The sequence below is a fragment of the Narcine bancroftii genome, chromosome 4 (assembly GCF_036971445.1).
Source record: "Narcine bancroftii isolate sNarBan1 chromosome 4, sNarBan1.hap1, whole genome shotgun sequence".
Classification (NCBI taxonomy): domain Eukaryota; kingdom Metazoa; phylum Chordata; class Chondrichthyes; order Torpediniformes; family Narcinidae; genus Narcine; species Narcine bancroftii.
This window is the reverse complement of record NC_091472.1, coordinates 35588212-35616057: the sequence shown is the minus strand read 5'-3', so window position 1 is coordinate 35616057 and position 27846 is coordinate 35588212. Positions and strand designations below refer to the sequence as shown.

General features: G+C 42.8%; 1 protein-coding gene across 1 annotated transcript in view; it reads left to right on the top strand.

The window, feature by feature from the left end:
* LOC138760457 (tetratricopeptide repeat protein 7A-like) overlaps positions 1 to 27619 on the top strand; it is a 402683-nt gene extending 375064 nt beyond the window's left edge. The window contains exon 20 of the mRNA XM_069931051.1: positions 25487 to 27619. Within this exon, the coding sequence (XP_069787152.1) occupies positions 25487 to 25621 (135 nt within the window). The 3' untranslated portion in view covers positions 25622 to 27619. The remainder of the gene's footprint in view (positions 1 to 25486) is intronic.
* The last annotated feature ends 227 nt before the right edge of the window (positions 27620 to 27846 follow it).

The window sequence follows — 27846 nt, the reverse complement described above, 5'->3', positions numbered from 1 at the left end:
GATGTCCTCCAGTTCTATTGCTAATAACAGGGGTGAATGATCAGATGGTAATCTAGCTTTATATTCAGTTTTCTTAACTCTCCCTTGAACAACAAAAACATATCAATCCTTGAATATGTTTTATGCCTACTCGAATAATATGATTATTCCTTCTCCCTTCAGTGCTGCCTCCTCCATATATCCATAAGTTTCATTTCCTGCATTGATTTAACCATAAATTTGGCCACTTTATTCTTTTTGCTAGTCTTTTGTCCAGTTTTATCCAACATTGGATCCAAATTAAGGTTAAAGTCCCCTCCTATCAATATATTCCCTTGCGTATCTACAATCTTCAAAAAAATATCTTGCATAAACTTTTGATCCACTTCATTAGGTGCATATATATTGAGCAAATTCCAAAATTCTGAATATATCTGACACTTTATCATTATCTACCTCCCTGCTGGATCTATTATTACCTCCTCTATTTTGATTGGTACATTTTTATTGATTAATATAGCTACACCTCTGGCTTTTGAATTATATGATGCTGCCGCTACATGCCCTACCCAGTCTCTCTTTAATTTATTATGTTCCACTTCAGTTAGATGCGTTTCCTGCACAAATGCTATATCTATTTTTTCTTTTTTCAATAAATTTAATAGCCTCTTCTGTTTAATTTGGTTATGTATTCCATTAATATTTATAGTCATATAATTCAACATGGCCATCTCATACCCTGTTTACACCTCATTTCCGCTTCCTCACCACCACCTTCCCCCTTTTCCCCATTTTCATCTCTCAGTTTTCCCTTTTTAAACTCAATGTATGATAACACATTTAAAACATAAAATACTTCAACAACTCCCACATCTAATATTCCCTCAGCCCCAAATGTTCCCACCCCCTCACTGAGTTGCCCCTTATCCCTTGCCAGGCAACCACAATTTCCCTCTCCATTTGGATTGCGAACCCGCTCGCAAACGTCAACTGATTTCGCAGTGACGGTTATTCTCTCCCACCCAACCCCCCCAGAAAAGACTTTTTTTACACATATAACAAAGCTCACCCTCTTTTCCCCCCCCCACCCTTACTTCCTTTCTTCCCTTCTCTTTCCCTTCTTTAGTTCTTATATACACATTCTTACATCTTCATATGTATTTTATCACCTTTCTTCATTCTTGTTACATCTCTTCATCTCTTCTTCTGTCCTGCAGGCGTTCTGCAAATTCTCGTGCTTCCTCCAGATCCCTGCTCCCCAGGGATAAATATTTTAAGCACAGCTGGATGTCTTAACATAAATTTATAACCTTTTTTCCATAGGATCAATTTTGCTGTATTAAACTCCTTCCTCTTCTTTAAGAGTTCAAAACTTATGTCTGGGTAAAGCAATATTTTTTGACCCTTGTATTCCAATGGTTTATTGTCTTCCCTAATTTTATTCTTTGGCTGCTCCAGTGTATTTTCTCTTGTCGTATATCTCAAAAATTTTACTAAAACGGGTCTTGGTTTTTGATGTGTCTGTGGTTTCGGATCTAGTGTTCTGTGTGCCCTTTCTATTTCCATTCCTTCCTGTGCTTCTGGCATTCCCAGGACCTTTGCGATCCATTCTTTTATAAATTCCTTCATATCTGTGCCTTCTTCATCTTCCTTTAGGCCCACTATCTTTATGTTGTTTCGCCTACTATAATTTTCCATTATATCAATTTTCTGAACTAACAACTCTCGTGACTCTTTAACTTTTTTGTCACTTTCTTCTGATTTTCTTCTTAAGTCATTCACTTCTATTTCTACAGTCGTTTCTCGTTCTTCCACATTTTCTAATCTTTTCCCTATTTCTGTCATAACCAGCTCTATTCTATTCACTTTTTCTTCTGTACTTTTCATTTCACTAAATTCTAATGTCATCCATTCTTTTAATGCTCTTATTTGTTCTTGAAAAAAAAACTTTATCTATATTCTGTCCATCTGTTTTACCTTCTATTTCTCTGTGCAGATCTTGGTCTTCTTCTTCCTCTTCTTCTGTGTCTGCACCTGTGTTTGTGTCTTCTTCTTCTCTTCCTTGTATCTGTGTCTCTTCTGACTTTCCTGATGAGTTGCTTGCCTCACTTTGCTGGGCTTCTTCTTACTTGGCTTCTTGCTGTTGGTCCTCTTCTTCTGGGCTACTCATCTGTTGGGCCTCCTGCTGCTGATTTTCTTTCCTTTAACACCCTTTCCTGTCACTTTCCTCTTCTTCCAGCTGAGAGCCCTGGTGTCGGGCATCCCTCAGCTGGTCGCGTTGTGTTTGCCCGCTCCTCAGCTGAGCCCCTCCTGTTGGTGTTCTCCTTCTCCTTAGTGTGCGCATACGCAGTTGTGCACTTTTGTTTGGCTCAGAGAGTCATTTTTGCAGTTCAGCGATCGGAGGGTCGCGACTCTGCAGGGTCGTCACCAATCTTGGAGAACGGGCTCTCTTCTCCACGATGGCTCCCTGTTTCTTCATGAAGGTAAGGCCTTCTCCTTTCTCTTCCGGTGTCTTTTCTTCTTTTTTTCCCGTTGTTTTTACTTTTTCCTTCTTGGGTGCCATTTTCTTTCTTTTCTCTACAACTTTATCTTTTATTTGTTATGTTTTGTATTTCTTGAACCTTGTATTTTCTTCACTTTATTTCTTCTTTTCTGGAGAGGGCTGGTATTCCCCTACCGGCCACCACTCCATCACCTGACTCCTCAGTCAACAAGTCTTTGAGTCATTCAACGCGCTACACCCTGAAATGGGGGCTGTAATTTCTAAATGGTCAAACCAAAATGTATACAAATAACCTTGAACATAATCTGGAATGTACACCTTAATCTCATTTGAATTATCAGATTACAAATTTAATACTGTGGAACACTGTGGGAAATAAAGGAACAAATTGTATTTCATCCAAACATTATGGAGGAGACTTTGAAGCAGAATATCTAAAATAACCAAAAAAAAAAGAGTTTGCTCTAGAGTACTGCAAAATTTTCCAAATAATGCAATACTCAAATGACAGCTAAATATGTAGATGTCGGAACCAAAATTTAGCAAACCACTTAATTCATCCAAGATATAAAGTTGTAAATCATTCTGTAAAGGGTTAATCCTATAATTATTAAGAAGCTTGGTCCCGTGACATTGAAACCTTGCAGTTTGGAACAGAAAGGACAACAGAATAAAAGCTACAGCTCAGCTTTCCACCCAATTTCATTCCACAAATTAAACCTATTTGAATGAAAAATATTGGAAGTATATAATTAGAGATTTCTAAGGGTGTCATTATTTTTAAAATCCTATGTATAACCTGTGTATCTATTCAGTTAATTAATTTCCAAAAGAATAGGGAAGTAGGGGTGAGTTTAGATGGGATCTTAAAATGGCCATAGAGATTGTGACACTCAATTAACCTATGTCTGCTGATTAGAATGCAGGCTGATGTTATTCTCAGCTGGTTTATGCCCTTCTCTCATCCATGTCGACATAAGGGAGATTCCCCTATTCAACTCTTTAACTGTTTCAGTATCAAACAAGATATCGATCTATATTTGAGAAGTTTGTGACAGATAGGAAATTAATTTCAAGCCACTATCACCATTGATTTTGGTGATTAACTTGTTTAAAAGGTAAAACAAAAATCACAGTGATTACATCAGGCACAGCGTTTGTTTAATTTTCTTCCCAACAGAAGCCGTTAAACTACAAATCAGGAAACATTGATTCCCAGCAGTCTCACATCCACTTTGGCATTTCAGATTTGTAGTTAATAGGGTGAACTGAAATATGATCAGATCAGCTAATCTTTCCTTTGTCCTAATAAATCAGGTACAGTTGAGAACTTGAAATTGGAATTTGTGGTTTGTAACCAATCAGAACTCTGTCAACAACCAGGCGGTTTAAGAGCACTGCTAATTATGGCACTGTGACATAAGCATCAGGAACGTCCCTAGGATGTGGTCTGAGTCCACTGCTCAGAACCACAAATGACCTTGCCAAAACTGTGCAAGGAGGAAATAGATTTCTCCTAATTCCAACCTTTGAATCAAGGGATTGAATTTAGGACCAGGGATGCTGCAACTGGACAAGATACTGGTGAGGCCACATCTGGAGTACTGGATGCAGTACTGGTCTCCTTACTTGAGGAAGGACGTACTGGCTTTGGAGGCAGTGCAAAGGAGATCCACTAGGTTGATTCCAGACATGGTTGGGGGGGCGGGGTGGAGGGGTGTAGCCTATCAGAGAGATTGAGTCATCTGGGACTGTACTTGCTGGAATTTAGAAGAATGAGAGGTGATCTAATCGGTGATCTAATATGAAAGGCAAAGATAAGATAGAGGCAGGTAAGTTGTTTCCATTGTGGGGGTGACTAGAACTAGGGGATATTGCCTCAAAATTCAAGGAAGTAGATTTAGGACAGAGATGAGGAGGAATTGCTTTTCCCAGAGGGTGCTGAACCTACGGAATTCATGGAAATGGAAGTTACCTCAGTAAATATATTTAAGGCAAGGGTGTATAGATTTTTATATAGCAGGGGGAAATAACTGATATGGGGAAATAACTGATATGGGGAAAAGGCAGGTTGGTGGAGATGAGCTTATCATCAGATCTGCCATAATCTCATTGAATGGTGGAGAAGGCCTACTCCTGCACCTTTTTCATATGTTCTTACATTCTTATGTTGATGCTATGGGCTGCACAGTTAGCGAAATGAAATTACAGCACCAGAGGCCTGATTTCAAATCGGTGCTGTCTGTAAGGAGTTTGTACATTTTCTACTTAAATGATTGGGTTTCCTCCAGGTGCTCCCTTTTCCTCCCACCCTTCAAAAATTTACAGGATTGCAGGTCAATTAGTGTATTGGGGGGCATTGATTTGTTGGTTGGAAGGGCCTGTTACCAGGCCTCATATCTAAATTTAAGACACTTTCTTGCAAAGTATTGGAACAGAATCAGGATCAGAAAACAGGTAGAGATTCCAATAGCTTAAAATGAAAGGGTGATTCAGTAGGAAACCACAATTTGTCAAACTGAGGTCAGTCAGCTGTGGGAAATAAAAACAGAGGAACCTTATTTGGAATTTGTCACTGTCTCCACAGCTATCAGGCTAACCTTACATCCTGCATTATTCAACGTTGACTGCTTACCTTCCATGCCATAACATTTCCATGGCCGCAGTGGGTCAGGAACTATCATGTTCCGGGTGGCTTTCCATCTTCTGTGTTTGTATTTATTCTTACGAACTGCAATCCTATTCCCAACCCCAGATTAGGTGCGTTTATTTTTAATTCATAAACAGATATTGTGAAGGGAGAGCTTCTGGAAAGTATTTCTGTGCAGTATCACCGAAGATCGAGACACACAAACACCAGTGTCTTGAGCCACAGAGGTTTTAAAGAATCCTAAATTGGCATAGATTGAGATGTGCCTACTTTTCAGAAAACAGAATAAATAATACTGAGTTTATTGTCATGCACATTGTGCAAAGTATATTCGCCCCAAAATTTCCACTTATCGCAGCTGAACAAGGACTTATAAAGAAAAACTAATGGTAAACTAATTGAATTAAATTAAAGGAGACAATAAATACATAAGGTAGATAATAAATATTCACAGTAGTCCTAGTGCAATTTTTAAAAAGTGACTTTCAATATTGCAAACAGACCATTTGTTCTGATGTCAGAGTTTATGATTAGTAAACCAAGAGGAGGTTCAAGAGACTGATAGCTATTGGAAAGAAACTGTTCTTGAACCTAGAGGTGCTAGTTTTCAGACTTCTGTACCTCCTGCTGAAGGCAGCAGTGAGAAGTTGTGACCAGGGTGGTGGGGGTCCTTTATGATGTTGGCTGCAATGAATAGGAGGTCAGAGACGTTGTTGGGTTTGGTTATGCTTATTACTTTCTGCACAACCTGGAGGTGTACCAGGTATTGGAACTGAGATGCAAGGAGATGCCAAGGGCACTGAAGGGTTCCTGACCGTGTCAGAGGTTTGGATCTGGAGCTCAGGTTGCCAATGGTTCGGACTGGACTCTGTGAGGCTGCAGGGGCTGCAGAAACTCCTGAGGCAATTCTTCTGGCACTCAGTGACTCTGGGGGGACTCTCTTCTGCTTCTCTCTCTCTGACTGTAAGAGGCGCTTAGGCAATTCCTACTGGTGGTGAATCTGTCTGCCGTGCAGCAGGCAAAAAGAAATTTCATGTAATATGAGACTGTTTTATTACTCCTCTACCGGCATCACCTACGGCTCCTAGAACGCTTCCACCAGCGTTGTCTCTGCTCCATCCTCAACATCCATTGGAGCGCTTTCATCCCTAACGTCGAAGTACTCGAGATGGCAGAGGTCGACAGCATCGAGTCCACGCTGCTGAAGATCCAGCTGCGCTGGGTGGGTCACGTCTCCAGAATGGAGGACCATCGCCTTCCCAAGATCATGTTATATGGCGAGCTCTCCACTGGCCACCGTGACAGAGGTGCACCAAAGAAAAGGTACAAGGACTGCCTAAAGAAATCTCTTGGTGCCTGCCACATTGACCACCGCCAGTGGGCTGATATCGCCTCAAACCGTGCATCTTGGCGCCTCACAGTTTGGCGGGCAGCAACCTCCTTTGAAGAAGACCGCAGAGCCCACCTCACTGACAAAAGGCAAAGGAGGAAAAACCCAACACCCAACCCCAACCAACCAATTTTCCCCTGCAGCCGCTGCAACCGTGTCTGCCTGTCCCGCATCGGACTTGTCAGCCACAAACGAGCCTGCAGCTGACGTGGACTTTTACCCCCTCCATAAATCTTCGTCCGCGAAGCCAAGCCAAAGAAGGGAGAAGAAGAAGATTACTATGATAATAAATTGAATTTTGAATCTTGTATTCCTGGGCACTGGAAGTGCCAAACCAGATTGTAATGCAACCAGTCAGTATACTTTCCACAGTGCGCCTGTACAAGTTTAATAGAGTATCTGGCAACACGGCAAATCTGCGATTCCTTAGAAAGCCTTCTTCATGGTTGCCTTGATGTGCTGGCTCTAGGAAAGATTTTCTGAAACATGTGCTGCCAGATACTTGAACATTCTGACTCTCTACCTCCTTCCCATTGATATGGACAGATGTGTGGACCCTTGCCACTCCTTCCTAAAATCAACAGTTAGCTCCTAGTTGAGATGATAATGAGAGCAAGATTGTTGTTCTGGTGTCACCAAACCAGATTCCCAATCTCCATCCTGTATTCTGACTCATCATTTCCTGTAATTTGACCAACAATGATCAGCAAATTTGTAGTTTGCTTTGGGGCTGAACTTGGCTACGCAATCATGTTGCTGTGGTGGTGCTCATCCACATTGGTTAGGGTTTACTGATGAGAAAGTCGAGGATTGCAGAAGGATGGAGAGAGCCCCATGTCCTTCAGCTTGATCATGAGTTATACTGATATGATGGTGTTGAACATCCAGCAATGAGTAACAGCCTGATGTAGGTGTTCCTGTGGTTTAAGTGGTCTAACACAATGTAGATGGCCAGCTAGATGGTATCTACCATTGACCTGTGGTGATGATTAGTGAACTGAAGTGGGTCCATATCCTTCCTGAGATAGCAATTGATTCACTCCATAACTGTAGATGTCAGTCATTGAGGGATATCACCTTATTCTTCTTGGGTGCTATTTTGAAGCAGGTGAGGACCTCTGATCACTCTAACAAGAGGTTGAAAATATCTGAAAAAACTCTAGCCAGATAGTTCTCACAGGTTTTAAGGACCTGACCAGGTACACCATCTGGGCTAAACACTTTTTGTGGATTCACCTTCCTGAAGGTTATGCTCACCTCAGCCTTAGAAACCGAGAACATAGCAAGGGCTGAGGGGACTTGTGAGGGTTCCTGGATATTTTCTCTTTTTAAATGAGCATAGGAGGCTTTGAGGTCGTCTGGAAGGACTGTATCACAATTGATGATATGGCCTTGCTTTGCTTTATAGGATGTGATGCCTTAGCTGTCTGGTGTTTGTCTGAGACTCTATCTTGGTCTGGAATTGACTCTTCGTATTCGTGATGGCCTTCCAGAGGTTGAACCTGGACTTTCAGTGTACCCTGGATCTTCAGCTCCACACGCCACTCATCTGGTTTTCATCATTTTGCATACTTCCTGGTTCATGTTTTGGATACACCCAGATAGTTTTTGTAGGAATGCACTTGACACAGATTTCCTGAGAAGTAGGCCATTTTCAGATTGCCACCCTGAAAATGGTGTGTGCTACAGGGATCAAGCTGGGCCTTCAACTATTTACAATCTGCATTAACAACTTGGCTGAAGGACATGAGTATAGTGCAACCTCGTTTGATGGGTTAGCAAGTCAGGAGGAAGGGCACAAAGGGCACATAGTAGGTACAGAGAGTGGGCAAGAAGTTGGAGTATAACAAAATGAGCTTACCACTTTTGGAGAAAAAAAATTATAAAAGCAAATTATTATTTAAAAGGAGTGAGATTACAAAATGCTGTCATATAAAGATATTTGGACTCCAAGTAAAGTTAGCATGTAGGTGGAGCAAGGAAGCCTAATGCAAGGGACTTGATGCAAATTGGCAGAGTGCTGGAGAGACCTGACATTAAGGTCAAGTTCCATTTTATTGTCACATGTACTGAGGTAGAGTGGGAAAATTCATTTCAGGAACAGTCCAGCTAGCTAGCCCATAGCAATAAAAGGTCAGTACAGAGAACAGAGTCACAGAGAGAGATGAGCAATGGCAACATTATTAACAAGAGTGGGCTCTTTTCAGGGGTCAAATAATGGCTGAAATAAACTATCCCTGTTTCTCACACTCATGAATCTTCTACCTGACAGCTGGGGGTGAAAATAGCATGGCCAGGGTGGAATGAATCTTTTAATATGTTGGCTGCTTTTCTGAAACAGAGCGAACCATAATGACGTGGCTTTCTGAATTTCACGCCCTCTCATTTTCATTAGAAACCTTTTATGTGGAATCTTATTAAATGCTCTCTGGTAGTCCTTAAAATAAATACCCAGCCACTTTCTTGCTTTACCAAGCTTGTTGCCTTTGCCAAAAGTCCCACAGCTCAACTTCCTAACGCATCTTGTAAGAATATTTCCATCATTTGGCCAATGTCACTAAAGTTTTTAGCCTTTCCCAACTTCCAACTGAGTCAGTCATTCATGTGGTGACAAACAAGCGCAATAACTTTGTTTCTTCATAGTGATACCAGGAAGTAAAAATAGTTTCAATGTTTGGGAAGGGAAAGAGTCACAAAGAGGATATGCGGCTATTTCTGGTGTGACAATGCTCAAAGCAAAACACATTAGATCCAATTAGACCTAAGCTCTTGCTGCCAGAGAGAATGTCCTCAGATCCAGATCATTTGCAGATCCATCATTTCTGAAGTAGGCAAAGCTGTTAGAAATCCCAAGAGCTTCACTGCCATCCAAGGGCCACAGATCTAACTGAATATTTCCCCTTTCTGGAACTGGCCTGTGCACATGCAAAATTCCATCTGGCTCTGAAAAGGCAAATTGAGAACCAGAAGGCCCTACATTCCAAATTAGTGGAAGCAGAGAGTTGCCTTGGGATACACAGGAATATAAAAGGCAAAGGAGGAAAAACCCAACACCCAACCCCAACCAACCAATTTTCCCCTGCAGCCGCTGCAACCGTGTCTGCCTGTCCCGCATCGGACTTGTCAGCCACAAACGAGCCTGCAGCTGACGTGGACTTTTACCCCCTCCATAAATCTTCGTCCGCGAAGCCAAGCCAAAGAAGAAAAGAAGAATATATATATATATATATATGGGTATATATAAGGCAACTGGTGAAGCAGAGAAATCAGCCTAAGGAATGCACAGTTGTACGGTTATGAAGGTCACCTTGGAGGTTCAGACCAGGATCAGCACCAAGATCCCCTGGATAATATTTTAAGTATTCCCATTATTAACATGAGAACGAAGGAACCTTCACTTTAGTAAACACCGAAGGACCAAATAAACATTTTAAATTTAGACATCTAGCACAGTAACAGGCTCAATTAATCTATATGTTTTTGAAGGGTAGGAGAAAGTCAGAGCACCCAGAGGGAACTCATGCAGACGTGGGGAGAATGTAAATATTCCTCAAAGATAGCGCCATATATGAATCGGAGATGTGGGTGCTGTAACAGTGTTGCGCTAACCCCTACGCTTTGTACCACCGTCCTCATAATTCATGATGTGACCTCCTGGTTTTTTTAAAATTTGTTCCCAATGCCAATTTGGATCTGGGCTGAGAAGGCAGAGAGGTATATGTTACACCAGAATATACTTGTTCTGTGGAAATCTGAGACTCTTTTATGGTTTATTTGTTTTTAAGTCCTGTCCCCTCGGCATTTCCACTGAAAATGGAAATGCTGCTTTCTCAAAGTGAGGCAGTAATTATGAGGGTCATAAAACAACTTTGAACAATGGAAATTATGAGCTTTTAAACCTTGTCTAATTCAAACTTGACTGCAGAAATATTTGAATATCAATAAACCCAAGTCATTCTTCACTTATGTGAAGAACAGAAGGATGTCTGGAGTGAAGGTAGGGCCAATTAGAGAATAAGGTGGGAAGATGTGCCTGGAGGCTGTGGATGTGGGTGAATACTCCTCTTCAGTATTCACCAAGGAGAGGGACCTTGATGATGGTGAGGACAATATAAGTGGGGTAAATCTTCTAGAACATGTTGAAATTAGGAGAGAGAATGTGTTGGAACAGTTAAAAGGCATTAGTATAAGTCCCAAGAACCTGACAGAATATTTCTCGAGGTGAGGGAAGAGATTGCTGAGCCTCCGACTAGGATCCTCATGTCCTCATTATCCACGGGAATGGTACCGGAAAATTAGAGGGTAGGAAATGTTGTTTCCCCTTGTTCAAAAAAAGGTAGAAGAGCAAGTCCAGGTAATCATAGACCAGTGAGCCTTACTGTGGTGGGAAAGCTGTTGGAAAGGATTCTTAGAGTTAGGATCTATGGGCATTTAGAGAATCATGTTCTAATCAGGGCCAGGCAACATGGCTTTGTGAAAGGCAGATCATGTCTCACAAGCCTGATAGAGTTCTTTGAGGAGGTGACCTGATATATTGATCAGGGTACTGCTGTGGATGTGGTCTACATGGATTTTAGTAAGGCATTTGACAAGATTCCACATTGTAAGCTTATTCAAAAAGTCAGAAGGCATTGGATCCAGGGAAGCTTGGCCATGTAGATTCAGAATTGGCTTGCCTGTAAAAAGCAAAGGGTGTGGTGGAGGGAGTACATTTGGATTGGAGGGTTGTGTCTAGTGGAGTCCCCCAAGGATTGGTTCTGGGACCTCTGCTTTTCATGATTTTTATTAATGACTTAGATGAGGGGGTAGAAGGGTGGGTTGGCAAGTTTGCAGACAACTCAAAGGTTGGTGGTATTGTGGATAGTGTAGAGCACACATGTCAAACTCTGGCCCGCGGGCCAATATAATTATATTTGGCCCGCAAGATCATATTAAATATATATTAGAGTTGGCCCGCTGGCCGCCGCGCCAGTATAGTGCATGCACACTGAAGGTGAAAATGAAGATGCCGGAGGTGTGGAGGGATCTCAGAGTCCCGAATCCCGGGGATCGGAGCGCCACACTCAGCCCGCCCGGCTCCCGGACACACAGACGCGGCTGGAGTTGGGGACCATTCTTGCTGGGTCTGCGCTTCAGCGGCGAAGCCGGACCGAACGTCTCGTTGGTGATGCCTTCCCCCTCGCTCCGTGCGCGGCGGACCCTGCCTCCCGCTCCTTTTGTTGGAGATGAGCCTGGCGCCGTGAGATCGCAGTTTAATCCCTCTCCAACCATGGGAGGGGGGTGGGAGCAACGCGCTCTTCTCAGCCAATTCCTCCACCGCCCCGGACGCCGGCGTTTCAACGGGGGGTTCGGGTGCCTTCATCAGGCGACTGACCTGTTGGTCCAAGACAAGGGGAGAGCGTACAAACTCCACACTGACAGCACCTGAACTCGGGTGAACGTGGAGCTGCGACCCCACATTCCACATCAGGACTGTGTGTAAGATTGGGAGCAGTGAGACGGAAGCTTATTTTGTTCCTGTGATTTAAGCCTTTCTTGGGGTGGGGGGGGGGTCCTTCTCTGACCACTTGTCTAACAATTAACCTAATCAGGTGTGGAGTTACCACAATACAACAGTTCTCAACCTTTTTCTTTCCACTCGCATCCCTGTGCCATTGGTGCTTTGTGATTAGTAAGGGATTGCTTAAGGTGTCTGTGAGTGGAAAGAAAAAGTTTGAAGACCACTGCTTTAATCGTCCCTCATTGACTCGTCATGTGCACGGTTTCAGAACGCTAAAGGAAATGGGCCAATGACAATGACAATGAAGGAGTTTATCCAAAACTATTATTAAACATTTATTTTAATAAGAAAAAGTTTAACATTACAAATGTTGAAAGAAGAGAAAACATGCAGATGTTGTTGAAAATTTTCAATAAATATTTAGTTCGGCCCTCGACTTAGTCCAAGTTTTTAATTTTGGCCCTCCGTGAATTTGAGTTTGACAGCCCTGGTGTAGAGGATTGTAGAATATTGCAGAGCTGGGCTGAGAAGTGGAAGATGGAGTTCAATCCAGAGAAATGTGAGGTGGTACATTTTGGAAGGAAAATCTCCAAGAATACAAAGTTAATGGCAGGATTCTTGGTAGTGTGGAACAGCAGAGGGATCTGGGGGTCCATGTCTACAGATCCCTGAAAGTTGCCTCACAGGTAGACAGGGTAGTTAAGAAAGTTTATGAGTGTCAGCTTTCATAAGTCGAGGGATTTAAATGAAGAGCCATGAAGTAATGATGCAGCTCTACAAAACTCTGTTTAGACCACACTTGTGTCCAATTCTGATTGCCTCATGATAGGAAAGATGTGGAAGTGTTGGAATGGGTGCAGAGGAGATTCACCAGGATGCTACCTAGTTAGATTGTAAGTATTATGAGTAGCGAGAAGGAGGATGAGAGGAGATGTGATAGAAGTATACAAGCTATTAAGAGGAATAGATAGAGTGGACGGCCAGCGCCTCCTTCCCAGGGCACCACTGCTCAATACAAGAGGGCATGGCTTTAAGGTAATGTGTGGTAAGTTCAAGGGAGATATTAGAGGAATGTTTTTTACCCAGAGAGAGGTTGGTGCATACAATGCACTACCTGGGTCAGTGGTGGAGGCAAGTACATTGGTGAATTATGAAAGACTACTAGACAAGTATGTGGAGGAATTCAAAGTGGAGGGTTATGTAGGAGGCAGGGTCTAAAGGTCAGCACAACATTGTGGGCTGAAGGGCCTGTACTGAGCTACGTTCTAATAGAAGAATATTGTTGATATGAAAATAATGAGAACAGACTCGGCAGGGTCAAGCAGCATCTATGGAGAAAAATGGGCAGTCACTGTTTCAGAAAGCTCATCACATGACTGTTTACCCTGGTGTCCATCATGGATCTGGCGAGTTTGTGAGGGCTCCCCTGGTCTAGCGTGAGTGAAGCCAGTGTGAGTCGCTGTAGGGGTCCATAGATACAGTGGAATGTTCGAGTGTTTGGTTCCAAGATGGCGGCCCCTAAGGCCCGCACATAGCACTACTGGGTTTGGAGGACAATCCAGATTTACACACCTTAGCATAGTGTCCTTTCTTCCCACAGTTCAAACTGCATCTTCCACTAGGCAGCATTTTCTCAAGTCTTTGAGCAGGCCGCAGAAGAGGAACTTGGGGTGATCGCGGACTACAGTGGCTGTGGTCAGGTTGCTGATGGGATGCGGCAGTGTGCCACAGGCTTGAGGCCCTCCAACTTTCCAAGCCGGCGGCATCTGCAGTAATTACGAGGCGGCCGTGTTGTCAGCTGAGTACACATCCATATTTTTGGAGGGCCACCTCTAGCATGTCTGCTAGTTTGACCGCCTTCTGCAGATTGAGCTCACCTTGTTCCAACAGTCTTTGCCAGGTGTAGCTGGATTTTATGCCCGCGACATAGGCCCTCTGCGTTCACTGCGGTCGCAGGCCTGTTTAATGGCTCACAGGGCCTGATGGTACTTGAGGAGGGGTTAAAGGGCAGGTAGAGTCTGGGGGGGAGGTGAGTCAGGAAACATTGGCAGGTGGGTGGAAGTTAGAGACAGATGAGGAAAAAATAAAAATGGAAGATGGGGCCATGGGATGGGGGTTAAAGGAAGAGGCAGAGGGTGGAAGGTGGTAAGTTGAAATAAAAGTTCAACAAAAACGTCTGCAGATGCTGGGGCCGAGGAATGACGAAGGGTCCGGGACTGAAATGTTGGCCACCCTTTACTTCCTATGGATGGTGTTTTACCTGCTGAGTTTCCCCAAAATGTTTATGAATTGCAACTGGAGAAAAGAATCTGCAGATTATGGAATATGATCCATCAGGAAGGTAATAAATGGAACCAAATGAGGGATGGGTGAGAGGCAGATGGCTCCCTTTATCCACTTCTCTAGAAAACAAACAAAAAAAAAGATCATTAGACCATAAGACATAGGAATAGGAATTGGAACAAGGAGTCGCTGCTGGAGCCTCTGTAATTGCAGCACTGCCACGATGGTGGACCCACGGGGATCAAGGAACAGAGATACAACTGTCCCATGGGGTCCAACCACCCAGTCAGCTGCTGTCAGCTCCGCACAGGCTTTGAATGGCCCATTAAAGGAGGCGACAGTAGTTTTATTTAAAATCCCGCGGCCGCAGGGTCAGTACCCAAGATGCTGGTGCCTATGATTGGCAGCAGCCACGAGGGGTTCCAGACTCCAGGGGAGCGGAGGACTGCTGCAGGGCACCAGAAAACAGGGAGACTATGCCCTGTCTGAGAGGGAGAAGCAGAGGAGACGACCCACGGAACAGTGACCATGGCAGCAGACCAGTGAGGGAGTGGGCTGCTGGAGATTCAAGGCAAGGAACCCATGGAGGCTGCTGGAGACTGCTGTTGGGAGACTCGTCCTGGGCTACAGACTGCTGGAGACTGGCTCGAATCGGCTGGAGGGGTGCCAGGTATCTGAACCAGGATGCAAAGAGGTGCAGAAGGTGCTGAAGTGTTCCTGACTACATCAGAGGTTCAGATTTGGATGTCAGGTCACCAATGGTTTGGACTGGACTCTGTGGCTGCAGAGGCTGCGAAGGAGAATCTATGGACACAGGTGACTCTGGGGGGGGGGGCTCTCTTTTGCTTCTCTATCTCTGACTGTAAGAGGCACTTCCTGTTCAAACAAAACGAGGCATGTGTCAGGGATAGGCAACTGGAATCAAGCAAATCCCTTGAAAATTATGAGAGATGTAGGAGTACTTTCAAGAAGGTAACCAGGAGGGTAACAAGGGATAATAAGATATCACTGGCAGATAAGTTAAATAGGGAGAGAACAAGTCTCCTTAAAGATCTGTGTGGTTGTCTGTGTGGAGCCCCAGAAGATGGGCAAGATAGGAAATGTATACTTTGTGCCTGTATTTACTGTGGAAAGGATCATGGAAGCTCAGGAATTCAGGGGACATCCTGAAACATATCAACCGTGAGACATTTAATCCCCTAACTCTAATCAAGTGCATCCAAGGACATTGTGGGAAGCAACGCAAAAAATATCTGACAGCTTTCGGTATCTTCCTTAACTACAGGTGAGGTACTGGAGAGTGGCTTAATTTAAAGAGGGCTGCAAGAGACAAGCCAGGGAATTCCAGGCTGATGGGCCTTGCACCAGCATTGGGAATAGTTACTGAAGGTGATTCTGAGACAAGACCTATCTGCATTTGGAAAGGCAAGGCATTTCCCCGGTGTCACCTTATTTTTACCATATCAGATACACCCATATAACCATATAACCACTTACAGCACAGAACAGGCCAGTTCGGCCCTAATAGTCCATGCCGTAGCAAATCCCCACCCTCCTAGTCCCACTGACCAGCACCCGGTCCATACCCCTCTAGTCCCCTCCTATCCATGTAACGATCCAGTCTTTCCTTAAATGTAACCAATGATCCCGCCTCGACCACGTATGCCGGAAGCTCATTCCACATCCCCACCACCCTCTGCGTAAAGAAATTTCCCCTCATGTTCCCCTTATAATTTTCCCCCTTCAATCTTAAACCATGTCCTCTAGTTTGAATCTCCCCCTTTCTTAATTGAAAAAGCCTATCCACACTTACTCTGTCCCTTTTAAAATCTTAAACACCTCTATCAAGTCCCCTCTCAATCTTCTACGCTCCAGAGAAAAAAGCCCCAGTCTGCACAACCTTTCCCTGTAACTCAGACCCTGAAATCCTGTCAACATTCTCATGAACCTTCTCTGCACTCTCTCTATTTTGTTTATATCTTTCCTATAATTTGGTGACCAAAACTGTACACAGTACTCCAAATTTGGCCTCACCAATGCCTTGTACAATTTCATCATAACCTCCCTACTCTTGAATTCAATACTCCGATTTGTGAAGGCCAACATTCCAAATGCCTTCTTCACCACACCATCTACCTGAGTATCAGCCTTGAGGGTACTATTTACCATAACTCCTAAATCCCTTTGTTGCTCTGCACTCCTCAATTGTCTACCATTCAATGTATATGACCTATTTAAATTTGACTTTCCAAAAACCCTACCCTCCCCTCCCCTCCTTCTAATTTGACAAGCTCATTTTGCCTCCTTTCCAGTTCTGAACAATGATTTTGACCCAAAGGGTCTGTTTTTCTTCCCACAGAAGAGTTTTTTTTTTAATTTTAGGGAGTAACTTAGCAGAGCTCAGTTGTTCATTGCCTTGTATCAGAACTGGCCATTTCAGTTGTAAATTATCCAGCTGTGATATGAGATCCTTACTTTACATATAACCATATAACCATTTACGGAGCAGAAACAGGCCATGTTGGCCTTTTGAGTCCTCACTGATTTTGTGCACCCTCTTCAGGCATTGGTCCCGGTAGATCTTCATTCAATAACATGGTCCACAAGTTCTATTTGCTGTTTGTTAGCTCTGGCTGTCAGCTCAACAACACTGAGAATTATGCAAAGCTAAGATCTAAAGAGCGAATGCAAAAATACAAATTGATAAATCAATGAATATTTTAGAAAGACCATTATTATATAAGAAAAAGAAAACTTGACACATGTTATAATTGAAGCTTTCTGGAACCATGCAAGTGAATGTGGAGCCTCATTGATTGCTGTTTTTTCATTGGTGTCCCCAGTAAAACCATGAAATGCATTGCAGGCTTCTTGGAACACACAAATGTACTTGTCATTTAAATATGGAAGGCAAGCGCAGACACTCTTTTCCACTTCATTAATATGTCATGAGTTATTCATTGGAGCAGTCAATTCTAATTACATCAGTCATCACGAAATTGATCCCAGAGTTCTTCTCAGTTACCCACGTAAGTAAGGACCAGTTTGGTGTACTTTTAGAAAATGGATCTTGATGGAAAGCTTTTGACTAATTCAACGTTGTTATATTTAGACCTAATTGCTCATTTTAAAGAATTGACCTCACCAAGTTGTAAAGCATGATCTATATAAAATGTAATGACACTGAATCAAGCAGCTAATACCTTCACATTGGGCAATCAAGATAATAAAGTATCAAGTATATGTTGATAATCTTCCATCCGTGCCCATTTGAAATGTAACTCTGGAAAATGTGAAGTATGATTGATGACATTTACAGTTGAGTTGTTCATGAAGACAATGGATTGATACAGAACACTAACTCAACTAAAGGGTCCCTGTGATCTACTTTAGCACTGTTTATTTTGTTCAATAAAAGGACTTGGATAGATTTGTTGTATTCTCAATGAAAATTATAAAAAAACAAATATCCTTGTGCCCTGCTCTGAGCCATAGAACACTATGGCACAGAAAACAGGCCATTTGCCCTTCTAGTCTGTGCCAAAACATTATTCCACTAGTCCCATTGCATTGTTGTTTCTTTGATTAATACTCAGTTCTTGAGTGGATTGTATAAAATTTCAGTATATTTGCAAAACAAGCCTTAGTTTTTCCCCCCCTTCTGTGCGATTTTTTTTTAGTCAGAAAATCTGGAACATTTCTGAGAAGTTACTAAACCAACTCTTCAATTGCAGAATTGATTCTCAAATAGAGTCTTCAACTTTGAGCTTCCTGCTAAATGTAGTATCTCCTCAACTACCAGTCATAGAATTCCACAGCACGGAAAGAGGCACTTCGGTCCAATTGGTCAATGTTGACCGACATCACCCCATTTGCCTGCACTCATCCCGTTATCCTTCTGAACCTTCCCCTTCCATGTACCTGCCTAAATATCAGTTAAATAATTCACTACTTTCTCTGGCAGCTCATACCATATACCCGTGTGAAGAGAATACTGCTCAAGTCCCTTTAAATCTTTTCCTCTATGCCCTTTAGTTTTACATTCTACCATCTTGGGAGAAAGATCATGACTATTTACCTTTCCTATGCCCCCTATGGTTTTATGTAGCTCTATAAGATTTCCTCTTTCTCCTCCCTTAGCTTTCTACATCCAGGGAAATAGTCCCCGACTTTCCTTACAATTCAAACCTACCAACCCTCATAACATTCTGTGAATCTTTTCTGCCCCCTTTCCAGTTTAATGAAATCTTCCTTACAGTGAACAAATTTGTCTCCCAACAATGTAATCACTCAGCAATCTCCTTTCTTCTCACTCCATCTCTTGTTACGTTTTTTCCTACATTACGGTCATTCAGGTGTAATCCAATTGTGAAATGTTTCTAGGTTTTCCATTATTTTTTACCTGTGTCTCCACCTTTTAATAGCATGATGCGTGATTATTTCTCACCTTCCTTTCTCACAGAGTCAAGGATCATTTAAATTTGATAAGTCCGCCAAAAAAATATGTGATTAGAAACCAGCAAATTCCCCTCCGTCAGTCCCCCTCAAGCTGTTCCAAACTCTGCAGGAGAACAATTTGGAAAAAAAAAAGACATTTTAGCCTGATTTAGTTGTCAGCTTTAAGGTTATAAGTTCAAGGCTAATTCCTTGAACATATGGACTTCTGAAGGAATAGTCTATTGTTAGAGGTGTGATAGTATCTCTTTTCAAGTCAAATTTATTGTCATCTGATTGTACAAGTACAACCTGATGAAACAGCATTCTCTGGTCCTCGGTGCAAAACCTGCAGACACTTAACCAGACATGACACACATACAGACAAACAATACATAATACAGGGCAAGTATTTTATCTATACAAATAAATAGATAGATAAATAAATAGACAGATATAGTGTTGTATATATGAGAGTCTCAGACTGTTGGTATAAGCAGTTCATTTGGTGGTTCAACATTCTCACTGGAAATGTTGGCTCTGATACTCCTGTATCTCTTCCTTGACAGGAGCTACTGAAAGATGCTGTGTGCAGGGTGGAAGGGATCCTCAATGATTTTGTGAGCCCTCTTTCAATCATGTCAATGGGGTAAGAGAGACTCCAGTAATCCTCTCTGCCACTTATGGTCCTGTGGATTAACCTCCGATCCATTTCTCTGCAGCAACCATATCACAGTGTGATGCAGCCGATCAGGACACTCTCAAAAGAGCTCCTACAGAAGGCTGACATAATTGTGCCTTGCCCGCTTCAGTCTTCTCAGGAAGTGCACTTGTCTTCCTGACAAGTGAGAAGATGCTGAGTGTCTGCGATGGGTCACTAGTAAAATGAATGCCAAGGAACAAGGCTTTAGCATTATCTGGGGAATGGTTTCTTCCATAGGCAAATTGGAATGAGTCCAGGGTCTCTGAGAGGTGTGGTTTGACGCATTTCATCACCAGATGCTTGAAGCATTTCATAATGTTGTAGGTCAGTGCCACAGGGCGGTAGCCATTGAAGCCTGTTATTGTCGCCCTTTTGGGTACTGGGAAGACGGTGGCTGTCTTGAACTCTGCGGGAACGATGGACTGCTGCAGTGAGGTATTGAAGATGTCTGTGAAGACCTCATTTGGTCTGCATAGTTGTTCAGTACCTGACCAGGTATGTTGTCTAGTCCACTGCCTTGTGTTGGTTCACCTTTGATAGGGTTCTCCTCATCATGGCCGTGGCTATGCAGGTGGCCAGTTCATCAGTGGGATATTGAGCTTTCTTTGGAATCATCCTGTTCTTCTCATCAAACCGTGCATAGAAGGCATTTAGTCTGTCCAGAAGAGAGGTGTCATTGTCCTTAACTCGCAAGGTTGACTTGTGATCCGTTATAGTCTTAATGCCTTGCCACATGCACCTCATGATGTCAGTGTCACACAGGTGTCTGTGGATCTTCTGTGCATACCCCTGCTTTGCCTTTCATTGGATGGGAGAGTTCAGGCCTGGCTGATCTTAGTGTCATCTTACATCCTGTCCTGAAGGCAGCATCACAAACTTTGAAAAGGACCTGCATCTAACCTTGGTTTCTTATTAGTCCTGGTTGTAAAGCATTTGATCTTTTAATTGAGCAATCAAATATACATTTCCTCTGATACTTAAGCAAACTTCATCAGTTTCAGATTTAGATTTACATTCATGAATCTCACGCTGCTGAGATTCTTTTTCCTGCAGGCGTTGCAGAATTACCAGTGCAAAAAAACCCTGACTCAACATATACATGTAAACAAATAAAGAAATATAAACAAACTGACAGTGCAAGAGAGAGAGAGAGAGAGAGAGAGAGAGAAACATCAATAAAGAGCAAAAGAGTCTTCAGATGAGTTTGTTGCTGAGGAATCTGATGGTGGAGGGGTAGCTGGTGGTGGAGTCTTTTGGCACCCATACCTCTTTTCTGATGGTAGCAATGAAAACAGAGCACGTGCTGGATGGTGTGGCTCCTTGATGATTGCTGCTGCTCTCTGATGGCAGCTTTCCCTGTAGATTTTCTTGATGGTGGGAATGATGTTCCGGGGCTGTGTCCACTACCTTTTGTAGAGCTTTATGCTCAGGGGTATTAGTGCCCCCATACCAGACCGTGATGTAGCCGGTCAGCACACTTTCCACCACACACACACCTCTTTATACTGAAGTTCTTAGTGCAAACAGATTGACAGATCATTCAATTCATTTGCTATTTGTGTATACATGTTGGATCCTTCCTTTATTTAACAACAATGGTTACATTTCAAAAAAATAATTAATAGGTATTGAGTGCTTTGCAATGTCCTGGAGATATGATAAAGTATTAATTAAATTCAAGTTTTTTTTTCTCTCACTTGTCTGAATCAGAGGTGAATGCTCATTTCTCAGTAGTGTGATACTAATAGAGTATGTCTATATTCAAATAGAGATTAGCGTATACAGAGCCGTTATCATACCCACACTCCTGTTCGGCTCCGAATCATGGGTCCTCTACCGGCATCACCTACGGCTCCTAGCACGCTTCCACCAGCGTCGTCTCCGCTCCATCCTCAACATTCATTGGAGCGACTTCATCTCCAACTTTGAAGTACTCAAGATGGCAGAGGCCGACAGCATCGAAACCACGCTGCTGAAGATCTAACTGCGCTGGGTAGGTCACGTCTCCAGAATGGAGGACCTTCGCCTTCCCAAGATCGTGTTATATGGCGAGCTCTCCACTGGCCACCGAGACAGAGGTGCACCAAAGAAGAGGTACAAGGACTGCCTAAAGAAATCTCTTGGTGCTTGCCACATTGACCACCGTCAGTGGGCTGATATTGCCTCAAATCGTGCATCTTGGTGCCTCACAGTTTGGCAGGCAGCAACCTCCTTTGAAGAAGACCGCAGAGCCCACCTCACTGTCAAAAGACAAAGGAGGAAAAACCCAACACCCAACCCCAACCAACCAATTTTCCCCTGCAACCGCTGCAACCGTGTCTGCCTGTCCCGCATTGGACTTGTCAGCCACAAACGAGCCTGCAGCTGACGTGGACATTACCCCTCCATAAATCTTCGTCCGCGAAGCCAAGCCAAAGATGTCAGGTACTTACTTGGCCTTGCATTCAACAGACAGAAGATAATCCAGATGATTTTATAGTTAGTACTGAACAAAAGCAGACAAACTACATCTTTAAAAATAAAATCATGTACAGTCATTGGGATTTCAACTCGGTATTTGTTTTGTTATTTTTTATTGGAAAGCTCTGAGTAAAACAGAATACTCACTGTACTAACTGGTTCTAGCAAGACCTGGCCTCCTTGGCGGCTCAGTGGATTATTTGTCAGAAACTCCCCGTCAGATTTTAGATAAGAACAGTAGCAAAATTACATTTGACGTGTGAGGAATCATACCGTTCTTTACTGGTAAATTCTTCATATCACTACAAATGCCTTGTTTGACAATTTAAAAAAAAATATGTCCATTGAACAATTTGTTCGAGTTTATTCACAGAGAGGTAAATTTAACTGAAGCCTAATTTTCAAAATTGGTCTGTTGATTCAGAAGGAAACCTTTTGAACTTGTAAATTAGGATATGGGGCTCAGAACTGTTGGATCACAAAACCTTTGAATTGTTCAAAGCAAAGTGTGGAGTGAAGGTTAATTGTTGCCTTGAAGGTAGGAGGAGAGAGGAAACACAATACTCAGCTTCTGTCTTCTTTATTAATGTCCAGCAGCAAGGAACCCTGCCACCACTGGTCTATACGTGACTGTAGATCCACGCTCTGCACTCTGAAGTGCCTTGGCCAACCATTCCATTGACAGGTGATTAAAGAAGAACAATAAATGCTGCCTCTCCTGCATAGATTGTGAACATTCCAGGAGTTCACTAGTATCTTTCAAGAAGAGTAGATTAATCTCCAGGACACTACTCCAAGTGTAGCAATCAACAAAAATAATGAAGGTATTAGGCTTTTATTTATTTGAACACCCAACACCCAACACCCAACACCCAACCCCAACCAACCAATTTTCCCTTGCAACCGCTGCAACCGTGTCTGCCTGTCCCGCATCGGACTTGTCAGCCACAAACGAGCCTGCAGCTGACGTGGACATTATCCCTCCATAAATCTTCGTCCGCGAAGCCAAGCCAAAGAAGAATCATGAATGAGAGAATAAGCCATTTGGCTGATGGCCAATATAGGGGGATAATGTTTTGTGATTGTCACTCTTGCGTGCAATTAATACAAGAAGGTCGGGCAGAATGGTTGGAGAGGAGGTTCGATGCCAATGTCTCTGGGAGCATGTCCTGATTGAGTTGGCAAACCTGTTGGATTCTATTCTAACCCTCACTTCAGAGGAAGGGTGGAGTGAAGTCAGTTGCTGCCTTGAAAGAAGAAGGAGAAAGGAGAAAACACTGACACTGCCTGCAGGTATGTTGCTGATATAATTTCTGAAGAAAATTAGAAATTTTAATGAGGAGAATTCTTTGGAAATCCTAAATTCATTCACCAACTTCTACTGAAGCCAGACTGATCTTAACTAAAACTTCAACACAATTTTTACATTTGGCCTCAGCTCAGCTGTAGAAGGAACTTCAGATTGGCAGTTCTCAATTCCTCCCCTCTATCCTACCGTATATCCTGGCCACAATGTGGGAACTAACACATCCTCAGCAAGAACAACATGTTAAGCAGGGTAAGAGAAAATCAACAAAAGGTCAAACTGTATCTGTTTTAAACAACAAACGTTTAGCTTCAACTTACAATTATAATACACCAAGGGGTAAAGGAAGTATTTTTAGATGGGGTGGGAGCAGGGGTGTGCGCAAATCGAAAGCTTGAAAGGTTTTAAAGGGGAAAAAAAAAATAGAAGGATGGCTGGATCCAGGCTCTACACCACCCACAACTTGTCAATGGTGAGCAAACCATTGTGGGATATGCAATAAACCAGGCTAGAAGAACAGAAAATTCCATCAGCAATAATAGTCCAGTTTTTGTTGATATTAGCAAAGCTGGGGCTTTTCCCTTTGGTGTGAAGAAGGATGAAAGGTGACTTAATAGAGGTCTACAAGATTATGAAAATCATAGATCAGGGAGACAGCCAGCACCTTTATTCCCAGGGCAGGAGTAGCAAATACCAGAGGAAATGTGTGCAAAGTGAAGGGAGGCAAGTTTAGGGGACACATCAGGGGTAAGTTAGATTTTACATACATAGAGAGTTGTGGGATGCAAGGGGTGGTGGTGGAAGCTGGGAGAATAGGGGCATTTAAGAGACTAGCACATGGATGAAAGAAAAAATAAAGGGTTAAGTGGTTGGGAGGGTTTTGTTTTTTGGGGGAGATTGGTATATATTGTGGGCCAAAGGGTCTACACTGCTGTAATGTTCTATGTTCTATGATATAAAGGATTATGGTCATGAAGCAACAGAAAGGTCCATAGAAACAATGCAGCATTGGAACCAATGGTGTTAGAACCCAGAACAGTTCAATTTATTTCTACCCTTCCATCTAATTATCAACAAGTCACTGTTACCTCCAACCATATGCACATTCATTTTTGCTGATGTTGTGAGCAGACAATGTTCACGCACCCTCTCCCATCCTTAACGATATGACCTTCTCAAAGCATTCAACCAGTTAAGTCAAGGTTGGGTGACTCTTCACAAATGCATGCCACATCTGTTATCAGCTCACTTTTGTCCAATTACCCAGGCACTCTATTCTCAGTGATAGCCTCCCCACAACTGATATTAAACTCCGATTGTTGTTACCTGGTTTCTAATTCCTTTTACATAAATGATATTTGCAATTTTCAGATTCAAAGTCACAGTTACTATATTCTGTATTTCTGATCAAGGACTCAGTTACTATATGCAGTTTAAACAGTCAATTAAACTTTTGACTATTTCTTCCACATGGGACTAGAGTGGCCATAAATATGGGTGGGAATATTTACTGCACAGCAAGGTTGTGAAAGCAGAGGGAAAGAAAAAGTGCTGAGATGGAAATTGAGATCTTCTAACGCAAGTAGAGACAGAGATAGATGGGTAAAATAGGGAGGAATCCAGTGGGAAAGGCTGAAGAAAAAGGTTAAAAATGAAACAAGAGGGTTAGAATAGAGCAGGGCACCCTGCAGTCGGACAAGGAGCAGAAGGATATGTACAAACGCAAGGTATAATTTGGTTATTATTGTGGCACACTGGGAGAAACAGTCAAGAGTATTAATGCTGTAGTAAATCTTCCTTATGTGGCCCATAATTCCAGAGTGTTGCGAGATGATGTTTGATTTAAGTGGCTCTTAGCAATCAGGGATGAATGCTTTCGTCTGCATTTACAGCTTCCAAATAAGGTTCTTTGCACGGTTTCTGAATCTGCAGATGAAAATTGCAGAGCAATTCTCTAACCTGGTCGATTCCCACTTCTCAGTGTAGCAATGTGACATGGAGACATTTTATTTGTTCAACAAAGCAACATGGAAATAAGAATAGATTATTTAGTCCCTCAAACCTTCCCCCTCTGGTCACTTTAAAGGATGATTAAGAGGAAATTACATTGCTCTGGACCGAGAGTCACTTTGAGAAGGAAATCTGCATCTTTTCCCTCAGTTGTATCAGTATTCCACATATTTATAAAAAACCATATTTTCATGCAAAGGTCATTTTTAAAATAAAGTCCAGATTATTATGTTTACTGCTTGCCTGTGCTTTTTATTCTTGCATACAGGCAGGAACTGAAGAACAATGCACCAGTAAAGAGGTCTATCCAAAGCTGGTTTGGAGAGGCAGGAAAGAGGCTTCATCACTGCCTGTAGTCAATAAACTGGGCCACGTTGAAGGACTAGACTCCAGACCTGAATGAACATGACACAGTTGCTACTGTCTTCATCAGGAAATGTGCAGATATGTGTTTTTGTGCCAATCCTCAAGGTTATCCTTGTGAACAATGGAAGATTCTAGAAAAGAAGCAAGGCAATCTGTGTTTAGTCTCCTAATGTAGAGGATACCACATTGTGAACAACAGCAGAGCAGCATTAATATTTATTTTAGGTTTCCAGCATCTGCAGTTATTATTTTTCTTTTTGACCCGAACAATTCCTATTCACAAGGTGGTTAATGTTCACTTACCAGCCATCACGGACAACCTCCCAGGGTTAAGGATCAAGAAAAGCATCAAAGACAGTTGTAAAGTAACATAAGAGTTTGGAAAAACAAAATGCTAGCAACTATTATGAAAGCTCAAACATGCGATGCCTATTTTCTTTATACTCAACTCAATGAAAGTCAATCATGGATAATTTACAAAAAGGAAGGATTAAATATCAACTCCTTCAACATCTCTGTCATATGCTGAATACAAGCTGTGTGACAAATACTGAAATCCTGGAATACGTCCAACCGATCAGCATGCAAGCCATGCTGATCTAACATCACCTGTGATCACTGAACCATGTCAATGCAATGGGTCGTGGCTGAATCCATGAATATATTCTTCAACTTAGTAGTCCTCTGTCAAGCTTAAAAGTTGAGGAAGAGTTCAGAATTGACCATGATGCCCAAAAAGATTGAGGATGACTTGCGTAGGATCTGTGCATTCTAGGGCAACTAATGAGGCCATGTAGGTATTGCAGATGCTTCCACAAATAAGATCAGAGGAGGTGACTGATGAGAATGGGGATTTTGTGAGGTGGCCTGCTCCTTTTGCCACTTTCATTGGCTGGGCTTTCATTGCATGGTCTCAATACCATTCTGGATGTGCTCTCTCCAAACTGAGGGTTCATGGACCATGGGCTCCCAAAAGTCAGTGGGGATATAGCGATCTTTGAGCACACACACTTGCCTTTGTCTGTCTGGTCATCTGCAACCCACTCTTCCCAAATGTGGCTGGGAAGAAATGTGGATGAAAGAACACAGCAGGCAATTCACAAAGGAAATTTCCATCTAGCTGGGTAAATTATTTCATGAAGATTCGGCATCATAAAAAGTTGCACCAAATAATTTCTACAACCTTGTCAAAAATAATGGAGTTTGAAGACCAATAGTGTCAATTCCATTGTTTGCTGAGGCAAACAGAGACCCCATTTAATATTTACTTGGTTAATTACATAAGCATTGTTCTGACTTTGCATAAGTTGTCAGGCTGCCTGCATTGTTTCCTGCCCAGAGAAATTGGATTGAGACTCCATGTATCTTTTCACTTGGGAGATTAGCAATTAGGAAGATAGCCACTTGCAATTCTCATGGCAATTTAATCTCAGCATCAGACTCTAGAGATGATGCACCAACTCATCAAAGCATGGATAGATGCCTTTGGCCAAGAAAGCATAAGTCTGGGGTCTGGGCCCAAGATGGCAGCATCTATGATCAGCAGCAGATCTGGTGAAGAAGAGGACTGGCACAGAGCACCAGAAAATGGGGAGAACAGGAAGACGACATGACCTATGCCAGCGGACCAGTGAGTGGTTTGGCAGCTGAAGTACTCACAGGTGGCAGCCTATTGGCGACTCGAGGTGAGGAACCTACACATGATGTGGCTGCTGGCAACTGCAGTCAAAGGACTCACACCAGGCTGTGGACTGCTGGAGACTGGCTGAAGGGGTATCAGGTATCAGAACCATGATGCGAGAGGGTGCCAAGGGCGCTGAGAGGTTTCTGATTGTGTGGGAGGTTCGGATCTGGATCTTGAGTTGTTGATAGATTGGACTGAAGGCTGTGTGGCTACAAAGGACTGTGGAAGTGAATTCACGGACACTCAGTGACTATGAAGGGATTTTCTTTTGCTTTTCTTTCTCTGACTGTAAGGGATGCTGGGCAATTACTAGCAAATCATGTAATATTACAACTGTTTTATGAGATGACAATAAAGGAATCTTGAATTGTGTTTTTACTTCAATCACTCTGGATATATTGGAACCTAAGCATAGGTGTATCTAGGGTATGGCAGCCAGGGCACATGCCCTGGATGGCACTTGAAAGGGGGGGGGGGGGGTGCGCACTGTCCTCACCCTCCCAATATCAAACTCTCAAGCCCAACGCTGATCCTAGCCTTTTGCTTCGTGCTCGCTGCGCGCTAACCTGACCGCTGGT